The sequence below is a fragment of the Oncorhynchus mykiss genome, chromosome 1 (assembly GCF_013265735.2).
Source record: "Oncorhynchus mykiss isolate Arlee chromosome 1, USDA_OmykA_1.1, whole genome shotgun sequence".
Taxonomy (NCBI): Eukaryota; Metazoa; Chordata; class Actinopteri; order Salmoniformes; family Salmonidae; genus Oncorhynchus; species Oncorhynchus mykiss.
Genome location: NC_048565.1, coordinates 1,347,823 through 1,366,523, shown reverse-complemented (window position 1 = coordinate 1,366,523; position 18,701 = coordinate 1,347,823). Strand labels below are relative to the sequence as shown.

Genomic DNA, 18,701 nt, shown 5'->3' with positions numbered 1-18,701 from the left:
GTCCGATGTGGCCTGGTCTCAATGAACCAACACACTGCCTGTCTGGTCCGATGTGGACTGGTCTCAATGAACCAGCACACTGCCTGTCTGGTCCGATGTGGACTGGTCTCAATGAACCAACACACTGCCTGTCTGGTCCGATGTGGCCTGTTTAAATGAACCAGCACACTGCCTGTCTGGTCCGATGTGGCCTGGTCTCAATGAACCAGCACACTGCCTGTCTGGTCCGATGTGGCCTGTTTAAATGAACCAGCACACTGCCTGTCTGGTCCGATGTGGCCTGGTCTCAATGAACCAGCACACTGCCTGTCTGGTCCGATGTGGCCTGGTCTCAATGAACCAGCACACTGCCTGTCTGGTCCGATGTGGCCTGTTTAAATGAACCAGCACACTGCCTGTCTGGTCCGATGTGGACTGTTTAAATGAACCAACACACTGCCTGTCTGGTCCGATGTGGCCTGGTCTCAATGAGCCAGCACACTGCCTGTCTGGTCCGATGTGGACTGTTTAAATGAGCCAGCACACTGCCTGTCTGGTCCGATGTGGCCTGGTCTCAATGAGCCAGCACACTGCCTGTCTGGTCCGATGTGGACTGTTTAAATGAACCAACACACTGCCTGTCTGGTCCGATGTGGACTGGTCTCAATGAGCCAACACACTGCCTGTCTGGTCCGATGTGGACTGTTTAAATGAACCAGCACACTGCCTGTCTGGTCCGATGTGGCCTGGTCTCAATGAACCAACACACTGCCTGTCTGGTCCGATGTGGCCTGTTTAAATGAACCAACACACTGTCTGTCTGGTCAGATGTGGCCTGTTTAAATGAACCAGCACACTGCCTGTCTGGTCCGATGTGGACTGTTTAAATGAACCAACACACTGCCTGTCTGGTCCGATGTGGACTGTTTAAATGAACCAACACACTGTCTGTCTGGTCCGATGTGGCCTGTTTAAATGAACCAACACACTGTCTGTCTGGTCCGATGTGGCCTGTTTAAATGAACCAGCACACTGCCTGTCTGGTCCGATGTGGCCTGTTTAAATGAACCAACACACTGCCTGTCTGGTCCGATGTGGACTGTTTAAATGAGCCAGCACACTGCCTGTCTGGTCCGATGTGGCCTGGTCTCAATGAGCCAACACACTGCCTGTCTGGTCCGATGTGGACTGTTTAAATGAGCCAGCACACTGCCTGTCTGGTCCGATGTGGCCTGGTCTCAATGAGCCAACACACTGCCTGTCTGGTCCGATGTGGCCTGGTCTCAATGAGCCAACACACTGCCTGTCTGGTCCGATGTGGACTGTTTAAATGAGCCAGCACACTGCCTGTCTGGTCCGATGTGGCCTGGTCTCAATGAGCCAGCACACTGCCTGTCTGGTCCGATGTGGCCTGGTCTCAATGAGCCAACACACTGCCTGTCTGGTCCGATGTGGACTGTTTAAATGAGCCAGCACACTGCCTGTCTGGTCAGATGTGGCCTGGTCTCAATGAGCCAGCACACTGCCTGTCTGGTCCGATGTGGCCTGTTTAAATGAACCAGCACACTGCCTGTCTGGTCCGATGTGGCCTGGTCTCAATGAACCAACACACTGCCTGTCTGGTCCGATGTGGCCTGTTTAAATGAACCAGCACACTGCCTGTCTGGTCCGATGTGGCCTGGTCTCAATGAACCAACACACTGCCTGTCTGGTCCGATGTGGCCTGGTCTCAATGAACCAACACACTGCCTGTCTGGTCCGATGTGGCCTGTTTAAATGAACCAGCACACTGCCTGTCTGGTCCGAGGTGGCCTGTTTAAATGAACCAACACACTGTCTGTCTGGTCCGATGTGGACTGTTTAAATGAACCAGCACACTGCCTGTCTGGTCAGATGTGGCCTGGTCTCAATGAGCCAGCACACTGCCTGTCTGGTCCGATGTGGACTGTTTAAATGAGCCAGCACACTGCCTCTCTGGTCCGATGTGGCCTGTTTAAATGAACCAACACACTGCCTGTCTGGTCCGATGTGGCCTGGTCTCAATGAACCAGCACACTGTCTGTCTGGTCCGATGTGGCCTGTTTAAATGAACCAGCACACTGCCTGTCTGGTCCGATGTGGCCTGTTTAAATAAACCAACACACTGCCTGTCTGGTCCGATGTGGACTGTTTAAATGAACCAACACACTGCCTGTCTGGTCCGATGTGGCCTGTTTAAATGAGCCAGCACACTGCCTGTCTGGTCCGATGTGGCCTGTTTAAATGAACCAACACACTGCCTGTCTGGTCCGATGTGGCCTGTTTAAATGAGCCAGCACACTGCCTGTCTGGTCCGATGTGGCCTGTTTAAATGAACCAACACACTGTCTGTCTGGTCTGATGTGGACTGTTTAAATGAACCAACACACTGTCTGTCTGGTCCGATGTGGACTGGTCTCAATGAGCCAGCACACTACCTGTCTGGTCCGATGTGGCCTGGTCTCAATGAGCCAGCACACTGCCTGTCTGGTTCGATGTGGCCTGTTTAAATGAACCAACACACTGCCTGTCTGGTCCGATGTGGCCTGGTCTCAATGAGCCAACACACTGCCTGTCTGGTCCGATGTGGCCTGGTCTCAATGAACCAACACACTGCCTGTCTGGTCCGATGTGGACTGGTCTCAATGAACCAGCACACTGCCTGTCTGGTCCGATGTGGCCTGGTCTCAATGAGCCAGCACACTGCCTGTCTGGTCCGATGTGGCCTCGTCTCAATGAACCAGCACACTGCCTGTCTGGTCCGATGTGGCCTGTTTAAATGAACCAGCACACTGCCTGTCTGGTCCGATGTGGACTGTTTAAATGAACCAACACACTGCCTGTCTGGTCAGATGTGGCCTGGTCTCAATGAGCCAGCACACTGCCTGTCTGGTCCGATGTGGACTGTTTAAATGAGCCAGCACACTGCCTCTCTGGTCCGATGTGGCCTGTTTAAATGAACCAACACACTGCCTGTCTGGTCCGATGTGGCCTGGTCTCAATGAACCAGCACACTGTCTGTCTGGTCCGATGTGGCCTGTTTAAATGAACCAGCACACTGCCTGTCTGGTCCGATGTGGCCTGTTTAAATAAACCAACACACTGCCTGTCTGGTCCGATGTGGACTGTTTAAATGAACCAACACACTGTCTGTCTGGTCCGATGTGGACTGGTCTCAATGAGCCAGCACACTACCTGTCTGGTCCGATGTGGCCTGGTCTCAATGAGCCAGCACACTGCCTGTCTGGTTCGATGTGGCCTGTTTAAATGAACCAACACACTGCCTGTCTGGTCCGATGTGGCCTGGTCTCAATGAGCCAACACACTGCCTGTCTGGTCCGATGTGGCCTGGTCTCAATGAACCAACACACTGCCTGTCTGGTCCGATGTGGACTGGTCTCAATGAACCAGCACACTGCCTGTCTGGTCCGATGTGGCCTGGTCTCAATGAACCAGCACACTGCCTGTCTGGTCCGATGTGGCCTGGTCTCAATGAACCAGCACACTGCCTGTCTGGTCCGATGTGGACTGGTCTCAATGAACCAGCACACTGCCTGTCTGGTCAGATGTGGCCTGGTCTCAATGAGCCAGCACACTGCCTGTCTGGTCCGATGTGGCCTGTTTAAATGAACCAACACACTGCCTGTCTGGTCCGATGTGGCCTGTTTAAATGAACCAGCACACTGCCTGTCTGGTCCGATGTGGCCTGGTCTCAATGAGCCAGCACACTGCCTGTCTGGTCCGATGTGGCCTGTTTAAATGAACCAACACACTGCCTGTCTGGTCCGATGTGGCCTGTTTAAATGAACCAGCACACTGCCTGTCTGGTCCGATGTGGCCTGGTCTCAATGAGCCAGCACACTGCCTGTCTGGTCCGATGTGGCCTGGTCTCAATGAGCCAACACACTGCCTGTCTGGTCCGATGTGGCCTGTTTAAATGAACCAGCACACTGCCTGTCTGGTCCGATGTGGCCTGGTCTCAATGAGCCAACACACTGCCTGTCTGGTCAGATGTGGACTGGTCTCAATGAGCCAGCACACTGCCTGTCTGGTCAGATGTGGCCTGGTCTCAATGAGCCAACACACTGCCTGTCTGGTCAGATGTGGACTGGTCTCAATGAACCAACACACTGCCTGTCTGGTCCGATGTGGCCTGGTCTCAATGAGCCAACACACTGCCTGTCTGGTCCGATGTGGCCTGTTTAAATGAACCAGCACACTGCCTGTCTGGTCCGATGTGGCCTGGTCTCAATGAGCCAACACACTGCCTGTCTGGTCAGATGTGGACTGGTCTCAATGAGCCAGCACACTGCCTGTCTGGTCAGATGTGGCCTGGTCTCAATGAACCAACACACTGCCTGTCTGGTCCGATGTGGCCTGTTTAAATGAACCAACACACTGCCTGTCTGGTCCGATGTGGACTGTTTAAATGAGCCAGCACACTGCCTGTCTGGTCCGATGTGGCCTGGTCTCAATGAACCAGCACACTGCCTGTCTGGTCCGATGTGGCCTGTTTAAATGAACCAACACACTGTCTGGTCCGATGTGGCCTGGTCTCAATGAGCCAACACACTGCCTGTCTGGTCCGATGTGGCCTGGTCTCAATGAACCAGCACACTGCCTGTCTGGTCCGATGTGGCCTGTTTAAATGAACCAGCACACTGCCTGTCTGGTCCGATGTGGACTGTTTAAATGAACCAGCACACTGCCTGTCTGGTCCGATGTGGCCTGGTCTCAATGAACCAACACACTGCCTGTCTGGTCCGATGTGGCCTGTTTAAATGAACCAGCACACTGCCTGTCTGGTCCGATGTGGCCTGGTCTCAATGAACCAACACACTGCCTGTCTGGTCCGATGTGGCCTGGTCTCAATGAACCAACACACTGCCTGTCTGGTCCGATGTGGCCTGGGCTCAATGAACCAGCACACTGCCTGTCTGGTCAGATGTGGACTGGTCTCAATGAGCCAGCACACTGCCTGTCTGGTCAGATGTGGCCTGGTCTCAATGAACCAACACACTGCCTGTCTGGTCCGATGTGGCCTGTTTAAATGAACCAACACACTGCCTGTCTGGTCCGATGTGGACTGTTTAAATGAGCCAGCACACTGCCTGTCTGGTCCGATGTGGCCTGGTCTCAATGAACCAGCACACTGCCTGTCTGGTCCGATGTGGCCTGTTTAAATGAACCAACACACTGTCTGGTCCGATGTGGCCTGGTCTCAATGAGCCAACACACTGCCTGTCTGGTCCGATGTGGCCTGGTCTCAATGAACCAGCACACTGCCTGTCTGGTCCGATGTGGCCTGTTTAAATGAACCAGCACACTGCCTGTCTGGTCCGATGTGGACTGTTTAAATGAACCAGCACACTGCCTGTCTGGTCCGATGTGGCCTGGTCTCAATGAACCAACACACTGCCTGTCTGGTCCGATGTGGCCTGTTTAAATGAACCAGCACACTGCCTGTCTGGTCCGATGTGGCCTGGTCTCAATGAACCAACACACTGCCTGTCTGGTCCGATGTGGCCTGGTCTCAATGAACCAACACACTGCCTGTCTGGTCCGATGTGGCCTGGGCTCAATGAAGCAGCACACTGCCTGTCTGGTCCGATGTGGCCTGGTCTCAATGAACCAACACACTGCCTGGCTGGTCCGATGTGGCCTGTTAAAATGAACCAGCACACTGCCTGTCTGGTCCGATGTGGCCTGGTCTCAATGAGCCAGCACACTGCCTGTCTGGTCCGATGTGGACTGGTCTCAATGAACCAACACACTGCCTGTCTGGTCCGATGTGGACTGTTTAAATGAACCAGCACACTGCCTGTCTGGTCCGATGTGGACTGTTTAAATGAACCAACACACTGCCTGTCTGGTCCGATGTGGACTGTTTAAATGAACCAACACACTGTCTGTCTGGTCCGATGTGGCCTGTTTAAATGAACCAACACACTGCCTGTCTGGTCCGATGTGGACTGTTTAAATGAGCCAGCACACTGCCTGTCTGGTCCGATGTGGCCTGGTCTCAATGAACCAACACACTGCCTGTCTGGTCCGATGTGGCCTGTTTAAATGAACCAACACACTGCCTGTCTGGTCCGATGTGGCCTGGTCTCAATGAACCAACACACTGTCTGTCTGGTCCGATGTGGCCTGGTCTCAATGAACCAACACACTGTCTGTCTGGTCCGATGTGGCCTGTTTAAATGAACCAACACACTGCCTGTCTGGACCGACGTGGCCTGGTCTCAATGAACCAACACACTGCCTGTCACTAAACGGGGCAGAGACTAGGTTCACTAAACGGGGCAGAGACTAGGTTCACTAAACGGGGCAGAGACTAGGTTCACTAAACGGGGCAGAGACTAGGAACCCAGATATTCCTATCTAAACTGATCCTGAATGGCTTTATCAGATGGCCTACCTCTAAAACACTGGATATTCTGAGATTACATATCTGTGGTGGTTTAGCCTCGGTCTGAGAGGCTCCCCGACTGTGGTGGTTTAGCCTCGGTCTGAGAGGCTCCCCGACTGTGGTGGTTTAGCCTCGGTCTGAGAGGCTCCCAGACTGTGGTGGTTTAGCCTCGGTCTGAGAGGCTCCCAGACTGTGGTGCTTTAGCCTCGGTCTGAGAGGCTCCCAGACTGTGGTGCTTTAGCCTCGGTCTGAGAGGCTCCCAGACTGTGGTGGTTTAGCCTCGGTCTGAGAGGCTCCCAGACTGTGGTGGTTTAGCCTCGGTCTGAGAGGCTCCCAGACTGTGGTGGTTTAGCCTCGGTCTGAGAGGCTCCCCGACTGTGGTGGTTTAGCCTCGGTCTGAGAGGCTCCCCGACTGTGGTGGTTTAGCCTCGGTCTGAGAGACTCCCTGACTGTGGTGGTTTAGCCTCGGTCTGAGAGGCTCCCAGACTGTGGTGGTTTAGCCTCGGTCTGAGAGGCTCCCCGACTGTGTCCCGAATGACCCCCTATTTCCTAAGTAGTACACTACTTTTGGCCGGGGCCCGCATGGTGCTTTGGTCAAAAGTAGTGTACTATACAGGAAATAGAGTTCCATTTGGAACACACCCTGAGGGGCATCCCAAAATGGCTTCCTGCATCAGTTAGATGTCCAGGATGGAGAGATGTGTGTGAGTCTCTGAATGTAACAATACGACCACTTTACCAGGAAAACACATGAGCATTTCTCCATTAACGGCCTCCTAACAGACCAGCAAATCCTCTCTTCCGCTATCCATTAAATCAGATCCGTCTCTTCCTTCCTGGATAGGTTGATCTCTTCTCTTCCTGAGTTGTTAGTACTCTGTTGGGATGCCATGATGCATCCGATGGCCTATTGCTAATACAAGCTTCTGATAGGAAAAGGGAAAAGGGGGATATCTAGTCAGTTGTACAACTGAATGCCTTCAACTGAAATGTGTCTTCTGCATTTAACCCCTCTGAATCAGAGAGGTGTGTCTTCTGCATTTAACCCAACCCCTCTGAATCAGAGAGGTGGGGGGGGGGGGCTGCCATAATCGACATCCACGTCTTCACATTAAGCACTCTTCCTAAATTATGTAATTCTGGTCTGCTACTATACAGACCAAGTGATTGCACTTTGCCTCTTCATCAGTAAAAAAACATTTTTACTTAAAAAAGTGTAACAGGTCTGTGCCTCTTTAACTAAGGGAGAACCTGAGTACACTATTTATTATATTGCACTATATTCACTGCAATATACTGCAACATATATAATATACGGCTACTTACAACATATATATAATATACTGCTACATATAACATATATATAAAATATACTGCTACATATAACATATATATAATATACTGCTACATATAACATATATAAAATATACTGCTACATATAACATATATAATATACTGCTACATATAACATATATAAAATATACTGCTACATATAACATATACAATATACTGCTACATATAACATATATATAAAATATGCTGCTACATATAACATATATATAAAATATACTGCTACATATAACATATATATAAAATATGCTGCTACATATAACATATATATAATATACTGCTACATATAACATATATACAATATACTGCTACATATAACATATACAATATACTGCTACATATAACATATATATAAAATATACTGCTACATATAACATATATATAAAATATACTGCTACATATAACATATATATAATATACTGTTACATATAACATATATATAATATACTGCTACATATAACATATATATAATATACTGCTACATATAACATATATATAATATACTGTTACATATAACATATATATAATATACTGCTACATATAACATATATATAATATACTGCTACATATAACATATATATAATATACTGCTACATATACCATATACAATATACTGCTACATATACAATATATAATATACTGCTACATATACAATATACTGCTACATATAACATATATAATATACTGCTACATATAACATATATAATATACTGCTACATATAATATACTGCTACATATACCATATATAATATACTGCTACATATACAATATATAATATACTGCTACATATACAATATATAATATACTGCTACATATACCATATATAATATACTGCTACATATGACATCGAACATATACAATATACTGCTACATATAACATATATAATATACTGATACATATACCATTTATAATATACTGCTACATATACTGCTACATATAACATATATAATATACTGCTACATATAGTGCTACATATACCATATACAATATACTGCTACATATACAATATACTGCTACATATAACATGGAACATATATAATATACTGCTACATATACTGCTACATATAACATGGAACATATATAATATACTGCTACATATAACATATATAATATACTGATACATATACTGCTACATATAACATGGAACATATACAATATACTGCTACATATAACATATATAATATACTGCTACATATAACATATATAATATACTGATACATATACTGCTACATATAACATGGAACATATACAATATACTGCTACATATAACATATATAATATACTGCTACATATACCATATATAATATACTGCTACATATACCATATATAATATACTGCTACATATACTGCTACATATAACATGGAACATATACAATATACTGCTACATATAACATATATAATATACTGCTACATATACTGCTACATATAACATGGAACATATACAATATACTGCTACATATAACATATATAATATACTGATACATATAACATATATAATATACTGATACATATAACATATATAATATACTGATACATATACTGCTACATATAACATATATAATATACTGATACATATAACATATATAATATACTGATACATATAACATATATAATATACTGCTACATATAACATGGAACATATACAATATACTGCTACATATAACATATATAATATACTGATACATATAACATATATAATATACTGATACATATAACATATATAATATACTGATACATATAACATATATAATATACTGATACATATACTGCTACATATAACATATATAATATACTGATACATATAACATATATAATATACTGCTACATATAACATATATAATATACTGCTACATATACTGCTACATATAACATGGAACATATACAATATACTGCTACATATAACATATATAATATACTGATACATATAACATATATAATATACTGATACATATAACATATATAATATACTGATACATATAACATATATAATATACTGCTACATATAACATGGAACATATACAATATACTGCTACATATAACATATATAATATACTGATACATATAACATATATAATATACTGATACATATAACATATATAATATACTGATACATATACTGCTACATATAACATATATAATATACTGATACATATAACATATATAATATACTGATACATATAACATATACAATATACTGCTACATATAACATGGAACATATATAATATACTGCTACATATACTGCTACATATAACATGGAACATATATAATATACTGCTACATATAACATATATAATATACTGATACATATACTGCTACATATAACATGGAACATATACAATATACTGCTACATATAACATATATAATATACTGCTACATATAACATATATAATATACTGATACATATACTGCTACATATAACATGGAACATATACAATATACTGCTACATATAACATATATAATATACTGCTACATATACCATATATAATATACTGCTACATATACCATATATAATATACTGCTACATATACTGCTACATATAACATGGAACATATACAATATACTGCTACATATAACATATATAATATACTGCTACATATACTGCTACATATAACATGGAACATATACAATATACTGCTACATATAACATATATAATATACTGATACATATAACATATATAATATACTGATACATATAACATATATAATATACTGATACATATAACATATATAATATACTGATACATATAACATATATAATATACTGATACATATACTGCTACATATAACATATATAATATACTGATACATATACTGCTACATATAACATATATAATATACTGATACATATACTGCTACATATACCATATACAATATACTGCTACATATACAATATACTGCTACATATACCATATACAATATACTGCTACATATACCATATATAATATACTGCTACATATACAATATACTGCTACATATACAATTTATAATATACTGCTACATATAGTGCTAAATATACAATATACTGCTACATATAACATATATAATATACCGCTACATATACCATATATAATATACTGGGACATACAGTGCCTTGCGAAAGTATTCGGCCCCCTTGAACTTTGCGACCTTTTGCCACATTTCAGGCTTCAAACATAAAGATATAAAACTGTATTTTTTTTGTGAAGAATCAACAACAAGTGGGACACAATCATGAAGTGGAACGACATTTATTGGATATTTCAAACTTTTTTAACAAATCAAAAACTGAAAAATTGGGCGTGCAAAATTATTTAGCCCCTTTACTTTCAGTGCAGCAAACTCTCTCCAGAAGTTCAGTGAGGATCTCTGAATGATCCAATGTTGACCTAAATGACTAATGATGATAAATACAATCCACCTGTGTGTAATCAAGTCTCCGTATAAATGCACCTGCACTGTGATAGTCTCAGAGCGCAGAGAGCATCATGAAGAACAAGGAACACACCAGGCAGGTCCGAGATACTGTTGTGAAGAAGTTTAAAGCCGGATTTGGATACAAAAAGATTTCCCAAGCTTTAAACATCCCAAGGAGCACTGTGCAAGCGATAATATTGAAATGGAAGGAGTATCAGACCACTGCAAATCTACCAAGACCTGGCCGTCCCTCTAAACTTTCAGCTCATACAAGGAGAAGACTGATCAGAGATGCAGCCAAGAGGCCCATGATCACTCTGGATGAACTGCAGAGATCTACAGCTGAGGTGGGAGACTCTGTCCATAGGACAACAATCAGTCGTATATTGCACAAATCTGGCCTTTATGGAAGAGTGGCAAGAAGAAAGCCATTTCTTAAAGATATCCATAAAAAGTGTTGTTTAAAGTTTGCCACAAGCCACCTGGGAGACACACCAAACATGTGGAAGAAGGTGCTCTGGTCAGATGAAACCAAAATTGAACTTTTTTGGCAACAATGCAAAACGTTATGTTTGGCGTAAAAGCAACACAGCTGAACACACCATCCCCACTGTCAAACATGGTGGTGGCAGCATCATGGTTTGGGCCTGCTTTTCTTCAGCAGGGACAGGGAAGATGGTTAAAATTGATGGGAAGATGGATGGAGCCAAATACAGGACCATTCTGGAAGAAAACCTGATGGAGTCTGCAAAAGACCTGAGACTGGGACGGAGATTTGTCTTCCAACAAGACAATGATCCAAAACATAAAGCAAAATCTACAATGGAATGGTTCAAAAATAAACATATCCAGGTGTTAGAATGGCCAAGTCAAAGTCCAGACCTGAATCCAATCGAGAATCTGTGGAAAGAACTGAAAACTGCTGTTCACAAATGCTCTCCATCAACCTCACTGAGCTCGAGCTGTTTTGCAAGGAGGAATGGGAGAAAATTTCAGTTTATCGATGTGCAAAACTGATAGAGACATACCCCAAGCGACTTACAGCTGTAATCGCAGCAAAAGGTGGCGCTACAAAGTATTAACTTAAGGGGGCTGAATAATTTTGCACGCCCAATTTTTCAGTTTTTGATTTGTTAAAAAAGTTTGAAATATCCAATAAATGTCATTCCACTTCATGATTGTGTCCCACTTGTTGTTGATTCTTCACAAAAAAATATAGTTTTATATCTTTATGTTTGAAGCCTGAAATGTGGCAAAAGGTCGCAAAGTTCAAGGGGGGCGAATACTTTCGCAAGGCACTGTATATGTGGAGAGACAGTACTAACCTCAGTCCGTAGAGCACGGTGCCGTCCGGATGCAGTCGGATCATACGGTTCTTCACGGTGACCCCATGCACAAAGGACTTCTTATCATTGAGGAAGTAGGTGTCGGGGACCCAGAGCTGGTCAGCGACCCGGTTATCCAGGGTCAGGTTGAGGGGGATCCCAGCGTACGCCAGCCTCTTGTCCCTCCAGTACTGCTGGAAGTACATGGTCAACGTGTAGTCCTGGAGACGCACAGAGAATTAGAGCAGTCGTATCATGGTTTCCCACCTACAGAACCAGTCAAACGTTTGGATACAACAACTCATTCAAGGGTTTTTCTTTATTGTAGAATAATATTGAAAATGTCAAAACTATGAAATAACACATATGGAATCTTGTAGTAAGCAAAAAAGTAGTATATATATATAGTATAAATATATTTTATATTAGAGATTCTTTAAAAAAAAGTAGCCACCATTTGCCGTGATGACAACTTTGCACACTCTTGGCATTCTCTCAACCAGCTTCATGAGGAATGCTTTTCCAACAGTCTGAAGGAGTTCCCACATATGCTAACAACTTGTTGGCTGCTTTTCCTTCACTCTGCTGTCCAACTCATCCCGAGCCATCACAATTGGGTTAAGGTCGAATGATTGTGGAGGCCAGGTCATCTGATGCAGGGCGGCAGGTAGCCTAGTGGTTAGAGCGTTGGGCCAGTCACCAAAACGTTGCTGGATCAAATTCCCGAGCTGACAAGGTAAAAATCTGTCCTTCAGCCCATAAGTAAAGGCAGTTAACCCACTGCTCCCCGGGTGTCGAAGACGTGGATGTCGATTATGGTAGCCCCCCACACCTCTCTGATTCAAAGGGGTTGGATTGAAAGCAGAAGACACATTTCAGAAGAAGGCATTCAGTTGTACAACTGACTAGGTATCCCCCTTTCCATCACTCTCCTCTTTAGTCAAATAGACCTTACACAGCCTGGAGGTGTGTTTTGGGTCATTGTCCTATTAAAAAACGAATGTCAGTCCCAGTAAGCGAAAACCAGATGGGATGGTGTATCGCTTCATAATGCTGTGGTAGCCCTGCTGGTTAAGTGTTCCTTGAATTCTAAATAAATCACAGACAGTGTCATCAGCAAAGCACCATCACACCTCCTCCTCCATGCTTCACGGTGGAAACCACACATGCAGATATCATCCGTTCACCTACTCTTTCTCACAAAGACACGATGTTTGCAACCGGTCAAATGTCCATTGCCTCTTCTTCTTATTGGTGTCCTTCAGTAGTGGTTTCTTTGCAGCAATTCAACCATGAAGACCTGATTCACACAGTCTCCTCTGAACAGTTGATGTTGAAATGTCTGTTACTTGAACTCTGAAAAGCATTTTTTTGGGCTGCAATCTGAGGTGCAGTTAACTAATGAACTTATCCTCTGCAGCAGAGGTAACTCTGGGTCTTCCTTTCCTGTGGCGGTCCTCCTGAGAGCCAGTTAACTCTAATGAACTTATCCTCTGCAGCAGAGGTAACTCTGGGTCTTCCTTTCCTGTGGCGGTCCTCATGAGAGCCAGTTTCATCACAGCGCTTGATGGTTTTTGCGACTGCACTTGAAGAAACTTTCAAAGTTCTTGAAATTGGATTGACTGACCTTCATGTCTTAAAAAGTAATGACAGACTGTCATTTCTCTTTGCTTACTTGAGTTGTTCTTGCCATAATATGGACTTGGTCTTTTACCAATTAGGGCTATCTTCTGTGTACCCCCCTACCTTGTCACAACACAAATGATTGGCCCCATTAAGAAGGAAAGAAACTCCACAAATGAACTTTGAACTAGGCACACATGTTAATTGAAATGTATTCCAGGTGACTACCTCATGAAGCTGGTTGAGAGAATGCCAAGCTTGTGCAAAGCTGTCATCAAGGCAAAGGGTGGCTACTTTGAAGAATCTCAAATATAAAATATATTTTGATTAACATTTTTTGGTTACTACATGATTCCATGTGTTATTTCATAGTTTTGATGTCTTCATTATTATTCCACAATGTAGAAAATAGTAAAAATAAAGAAAAACCCATGAGGAATGAGTAAGTGTGTCCAAACTTTTGACTCCAACTGTATGCGTCTGTATATATAGACAGAGCAAGGTTACAATAAGGTGTATCAAATAAAACACTGTATTTTACATTGTTTCAACGAACGCCCAAATATGTCATTTCATTGGGTAACTACACTCTCTCACTAGCGTCAGGTTCAGGAGGCTCCTCCTGTCCTCAAAGGAGAAGAGACAACCAACGGACAGAGATATTCATCACAGTCTGACAGTGGAAATAGATTTCCTGTAGTCAGGTTGATATTTATAGAAGAGTCAAACAACTCTATATTCCTCCCAACAACATGCCTTCAGCAGCCATTATTCAGGACCTGTCTAGTATAGACCCCCTCCTCCACAGCCATTATTCAGGACCTGTCTAGTATAGACCCCCTCCTCCACAGCCATTATTCAGGACCTGTCTAGTATAGACCCCCTCCTCCACAGCCATTATTCAGGACCTGTCTAGTATAGACCCCCTCCTCCACAGCCATTATTCAGGACCTATCTAGTATAGACCCCCTCCTCCACAGCCATTATTCAGGACCTGTCAAGCACAGACCCAGGCAGGGGGTGTCTAGTATAGCATAGACCCAGGCAGGGGGTGTCTAGTATAGCATAGACCCAGGCAGGGGGTGTCTAGTATAGCATAGACCCAGGCAGGGGGTGTCTAGTATAGCATAGACCCAGGCAGGGGGTGTCTAGTATAGCATAGACCCAGGCAGGGGGTGTCTAGTATAGCATAGACCCAGGCAGGGGGTGTCTAGTATAGCATATACCCAGGCAGGGGGTGTCTAGTATAGCATAGACCCAGGCAGGGGGTGTCTAGTATAGCATAGACCCAGGCAGGGGGTGTCTAGTATAGCATAGACGCAGGCAGGGGGTGTCTAGTATAGCATAGACCCAGGCAGGGGGTGTCTAGTATAGCATAGACCCAGGCAGGGGGTGTCTAGTATAGCATAGACCCAGGCAGGGGGTGTCTAGTATAGCATAGACCCAGGCAGGGGGTGTCTAGTAGTATAGCATAGACCCAGGCAGGGGGTGTCTAGTATAGCATAGACCCAGGCAGGGGGTGTCTAGTATAGCATAGACCCAGGCAGGGGGTGTATAGTATAGCATAGACGCAGGCAGGGGGTGTCTAGTAGTATAGCATAGACCCAGGCAGGGGGTGTATAGTATAGCAGGCTAGGACAGGGTTATAACAACCTGAAGCAGGCTAGGACAGGGTTATAACAACCTGAAGCAGGCTAGGACAGGGTTATAACAACCTGAAGCAGGCTAGGACAGGGTTATAACAACCTGCCACACATCAAGCAACAGAGTCAGGCTGTGAATTATTCAGAAACCATTCTGATCATCTGTCCCAAATGGCAACCTATTCCCTACATAGTGCACTACTCTTCACCAGAGCCCCATGGGCCGTGGTCAAAAGTAGTGCAACTGTATAGGAAACGGGGTGTCATTTGGGACACAGCCTCTAAGACCGGTTCTACTGTTGAGGGTAATGCTTTTAAAATGGCCCTCTGTGGGCTCGACCACTTAGCTGTGCTCTGCTGACTCATTATGAAACTCCTAAAATAGTGGTTACAAAGTTAAGAAGTCAGCAACATAACCAAGCACTTTGGTATTGTAGGAATGTATTGTAGTGGTCCTGTCCGTAGCTCGGTTCAATAGAGCATGGCCGTGGCAACACCACAGTTGTGGGTTGAATTCCCACTGGGGTTACATAGCTAAATGTATGGACTGCTGTCACTTTGGAAAACATTTTCTGCTGTGTAAATGGAATATATTACTGAATTGGCCTATATTACAGTACTGTATTGGCCTATATTACAGTATCAGAGTACTGTATTGGCCTATATTACAGTATCAGAGTACTGTATTGGCCTATATTACAGTATTACAGTACTGTATTGGCCTATATTACAGTATCAGAGTACTGTATTGGCCTATATTACAGTATCAGAGTACTGTATTGGCCTATATTACAGTATTAGAGTACTGTATTGGCCTATATTACAGTATTAGAGTACTGTATTGGCCTATATTACAGTATTACAGTACTGTATTGGCCTATATTACAGTATCAGAGTACTGTATTGGCCTATATTACAGTATTACAGTACTGTATTGGCCTATATTACAGTATTAGAGTACTGTATTGGCCTATATTACAGTATTAGAGTACTGTATTGGCCTATATTAAAGTATTAGAGTGCTGTATTGGCCTATATTACAGTATTAGAGTACTGTATTGGCCTATATTACATTACTCTATTGGCCTATATTACTCTATTGCTGCTGCCCCCCCCCCCCCCCCCCATCCATTAAAAATAAAATGTTGGACACATGTTTATTGTATAGGGAATGCATATCTTTCTAGTGTTGGACTTTCTGGATTAGTTGCTTATTGTATTGTATTGATATTGTATTACTGTACTGTAGGACCTAGAAACACAACTATTCCACTGTAGGAGCTAGAAACACAACTATTCCACTGTACTGTAGGACCTAGAAACACAACTATTCCACTGTACTGTAGGACCTAGAAACACAACAATTCCACTGTAGGACCTAGAAACACAACAATTCCACTGTAGGACCTAGAAACACAACAATTCCACTGTAGGACCTAGAAACACAACTATTCCACTGTAGGAGCTAGAAACACAACTATTCCACTGCACTGTAGGACCTAGAAACACAAGCATTCCACTGCACTGTAGGACCTAGAAAAAGAACTATTACACTGTACTGTAGGAGCTAGAAACACAACTATTCCACTGTAGGAGCTAGAAACACAACTATTCCACTGTAGGACCTAGAAACACAACTATTCCACTGTAGGACCTAGAAACACAAGCATTCCACTGTAGGACCTAGAAACACAACTATTACACTGTACTGTAGGAGCTAGAAACACAACTATTCCACTGTAGGACCTAGAAACACAACTATTCCACTGTAGGACCTAGAAACACAACTATTCCACTGTAGGACCTAGAAACACAACTATTACACTGTACTGTAGGAGCTAGAAACACAACTATTCCACTGTAGGAGCTAGAAACACAACTATTCCACTGCACTGTAGGACCTAGAAACACAACTATTCCACTGTAGGAGCTAGAAACACAACTATTCCACTGTAGGAGCTAGAAACACAAGCATTCCACTGTAGGAGCTAGAAACACAACTATTCCACTGTAAGACCTAGAAACACAAGCATTCCACTGTAGGAGCTAGAAACACAACTATTCCACTGTAGGAGCTAGAAACACAACTATTCCACTGTAAGACCTAGAAACACAAGCATTCCACTGTAGGAGCTAGAAACACAACTATTCCACTGTAGGAGCTAGAAACAAAACTATTTCACTGTAGGAGCTAGAAACACAACTATTCTACTGTACTGTAGGAGCTAGAAACACAACTATTCCACTGTAGGAGCTAGAAACACAACTATTCCACTGTAGGAGCAAGAAACACAACTATTCCACTGTAGGACCTAGAAACACAAGCATTCCACTGCACTGTAGGAGCTAGAAACACAACTATTTCACTGTACTGTAGGAGCTAGAAACACAACTATTCCACTGTAGGAGCTAGAAACACAACTATTCCACTGTACTATAGGAGCTAGAAACACAACTATTCCACTGTACTATAGGAGCTAGAAACACAACTATTCCACTGTAGGAGCAAGAAACACAACTATTCCACTGTAGGAGCTAGAAACACAACTATTCCACTGCACTGTAGGACCTAGAAACACAACTATTCCACTGTAGGACCTAGAAACACAACTATTCCACTGCACTGTAGGAGCTAGAAACACAACTATTCCACTGCACTGTAGGAGCTAGAAACACAACTATTCCACTGTAGGAGCTAGAAACACAAGCATTCCACTGTACTGTAGGAGCTAGAAACACAAGCGTTCCACTGTACTGTAGGAGCTAGAAACACAAGCATTCCACTGCACTGTAGGACCTAGAAACACAAGCATTCCACTGTAGGAGCTAGAAACACAAGCATTCCACTGTACTGTAGGAGCTAGAAACAACTATTCCACTGTACTGTAGGAGCTAGAAACACAACTATTCCACTGTAGGAGCTAGAAACAAAGGCATTCCACTGTAGGAGCTA

At 43.4% G+C, this 18,701-nt stretch overlaps 1 protein-coding gene across 1 annotated transcript in view; it reads right to left on the bottom strand.

Moving 5' to 3' along the window:
- Nucleotides 1-18,701, bottom strand: part of gabrb3 (gamma-aminobutyric acid type A receptor subunit beta3) — a 64,284-nt gene that overhangs the window by 31,857 nt on the left and 13,726 nt on the right. The window contains exon 4 of the mRNA XM_021608164.2: nt 12,483-12,703. Within this exon, the coding sequence (XP_021463839.2) occupies nt 12,483-12,703 (221 nt within the window). The remainder of the gene's footprint in view (nt 1-12,482; nt 12,704-18,701) is intronic.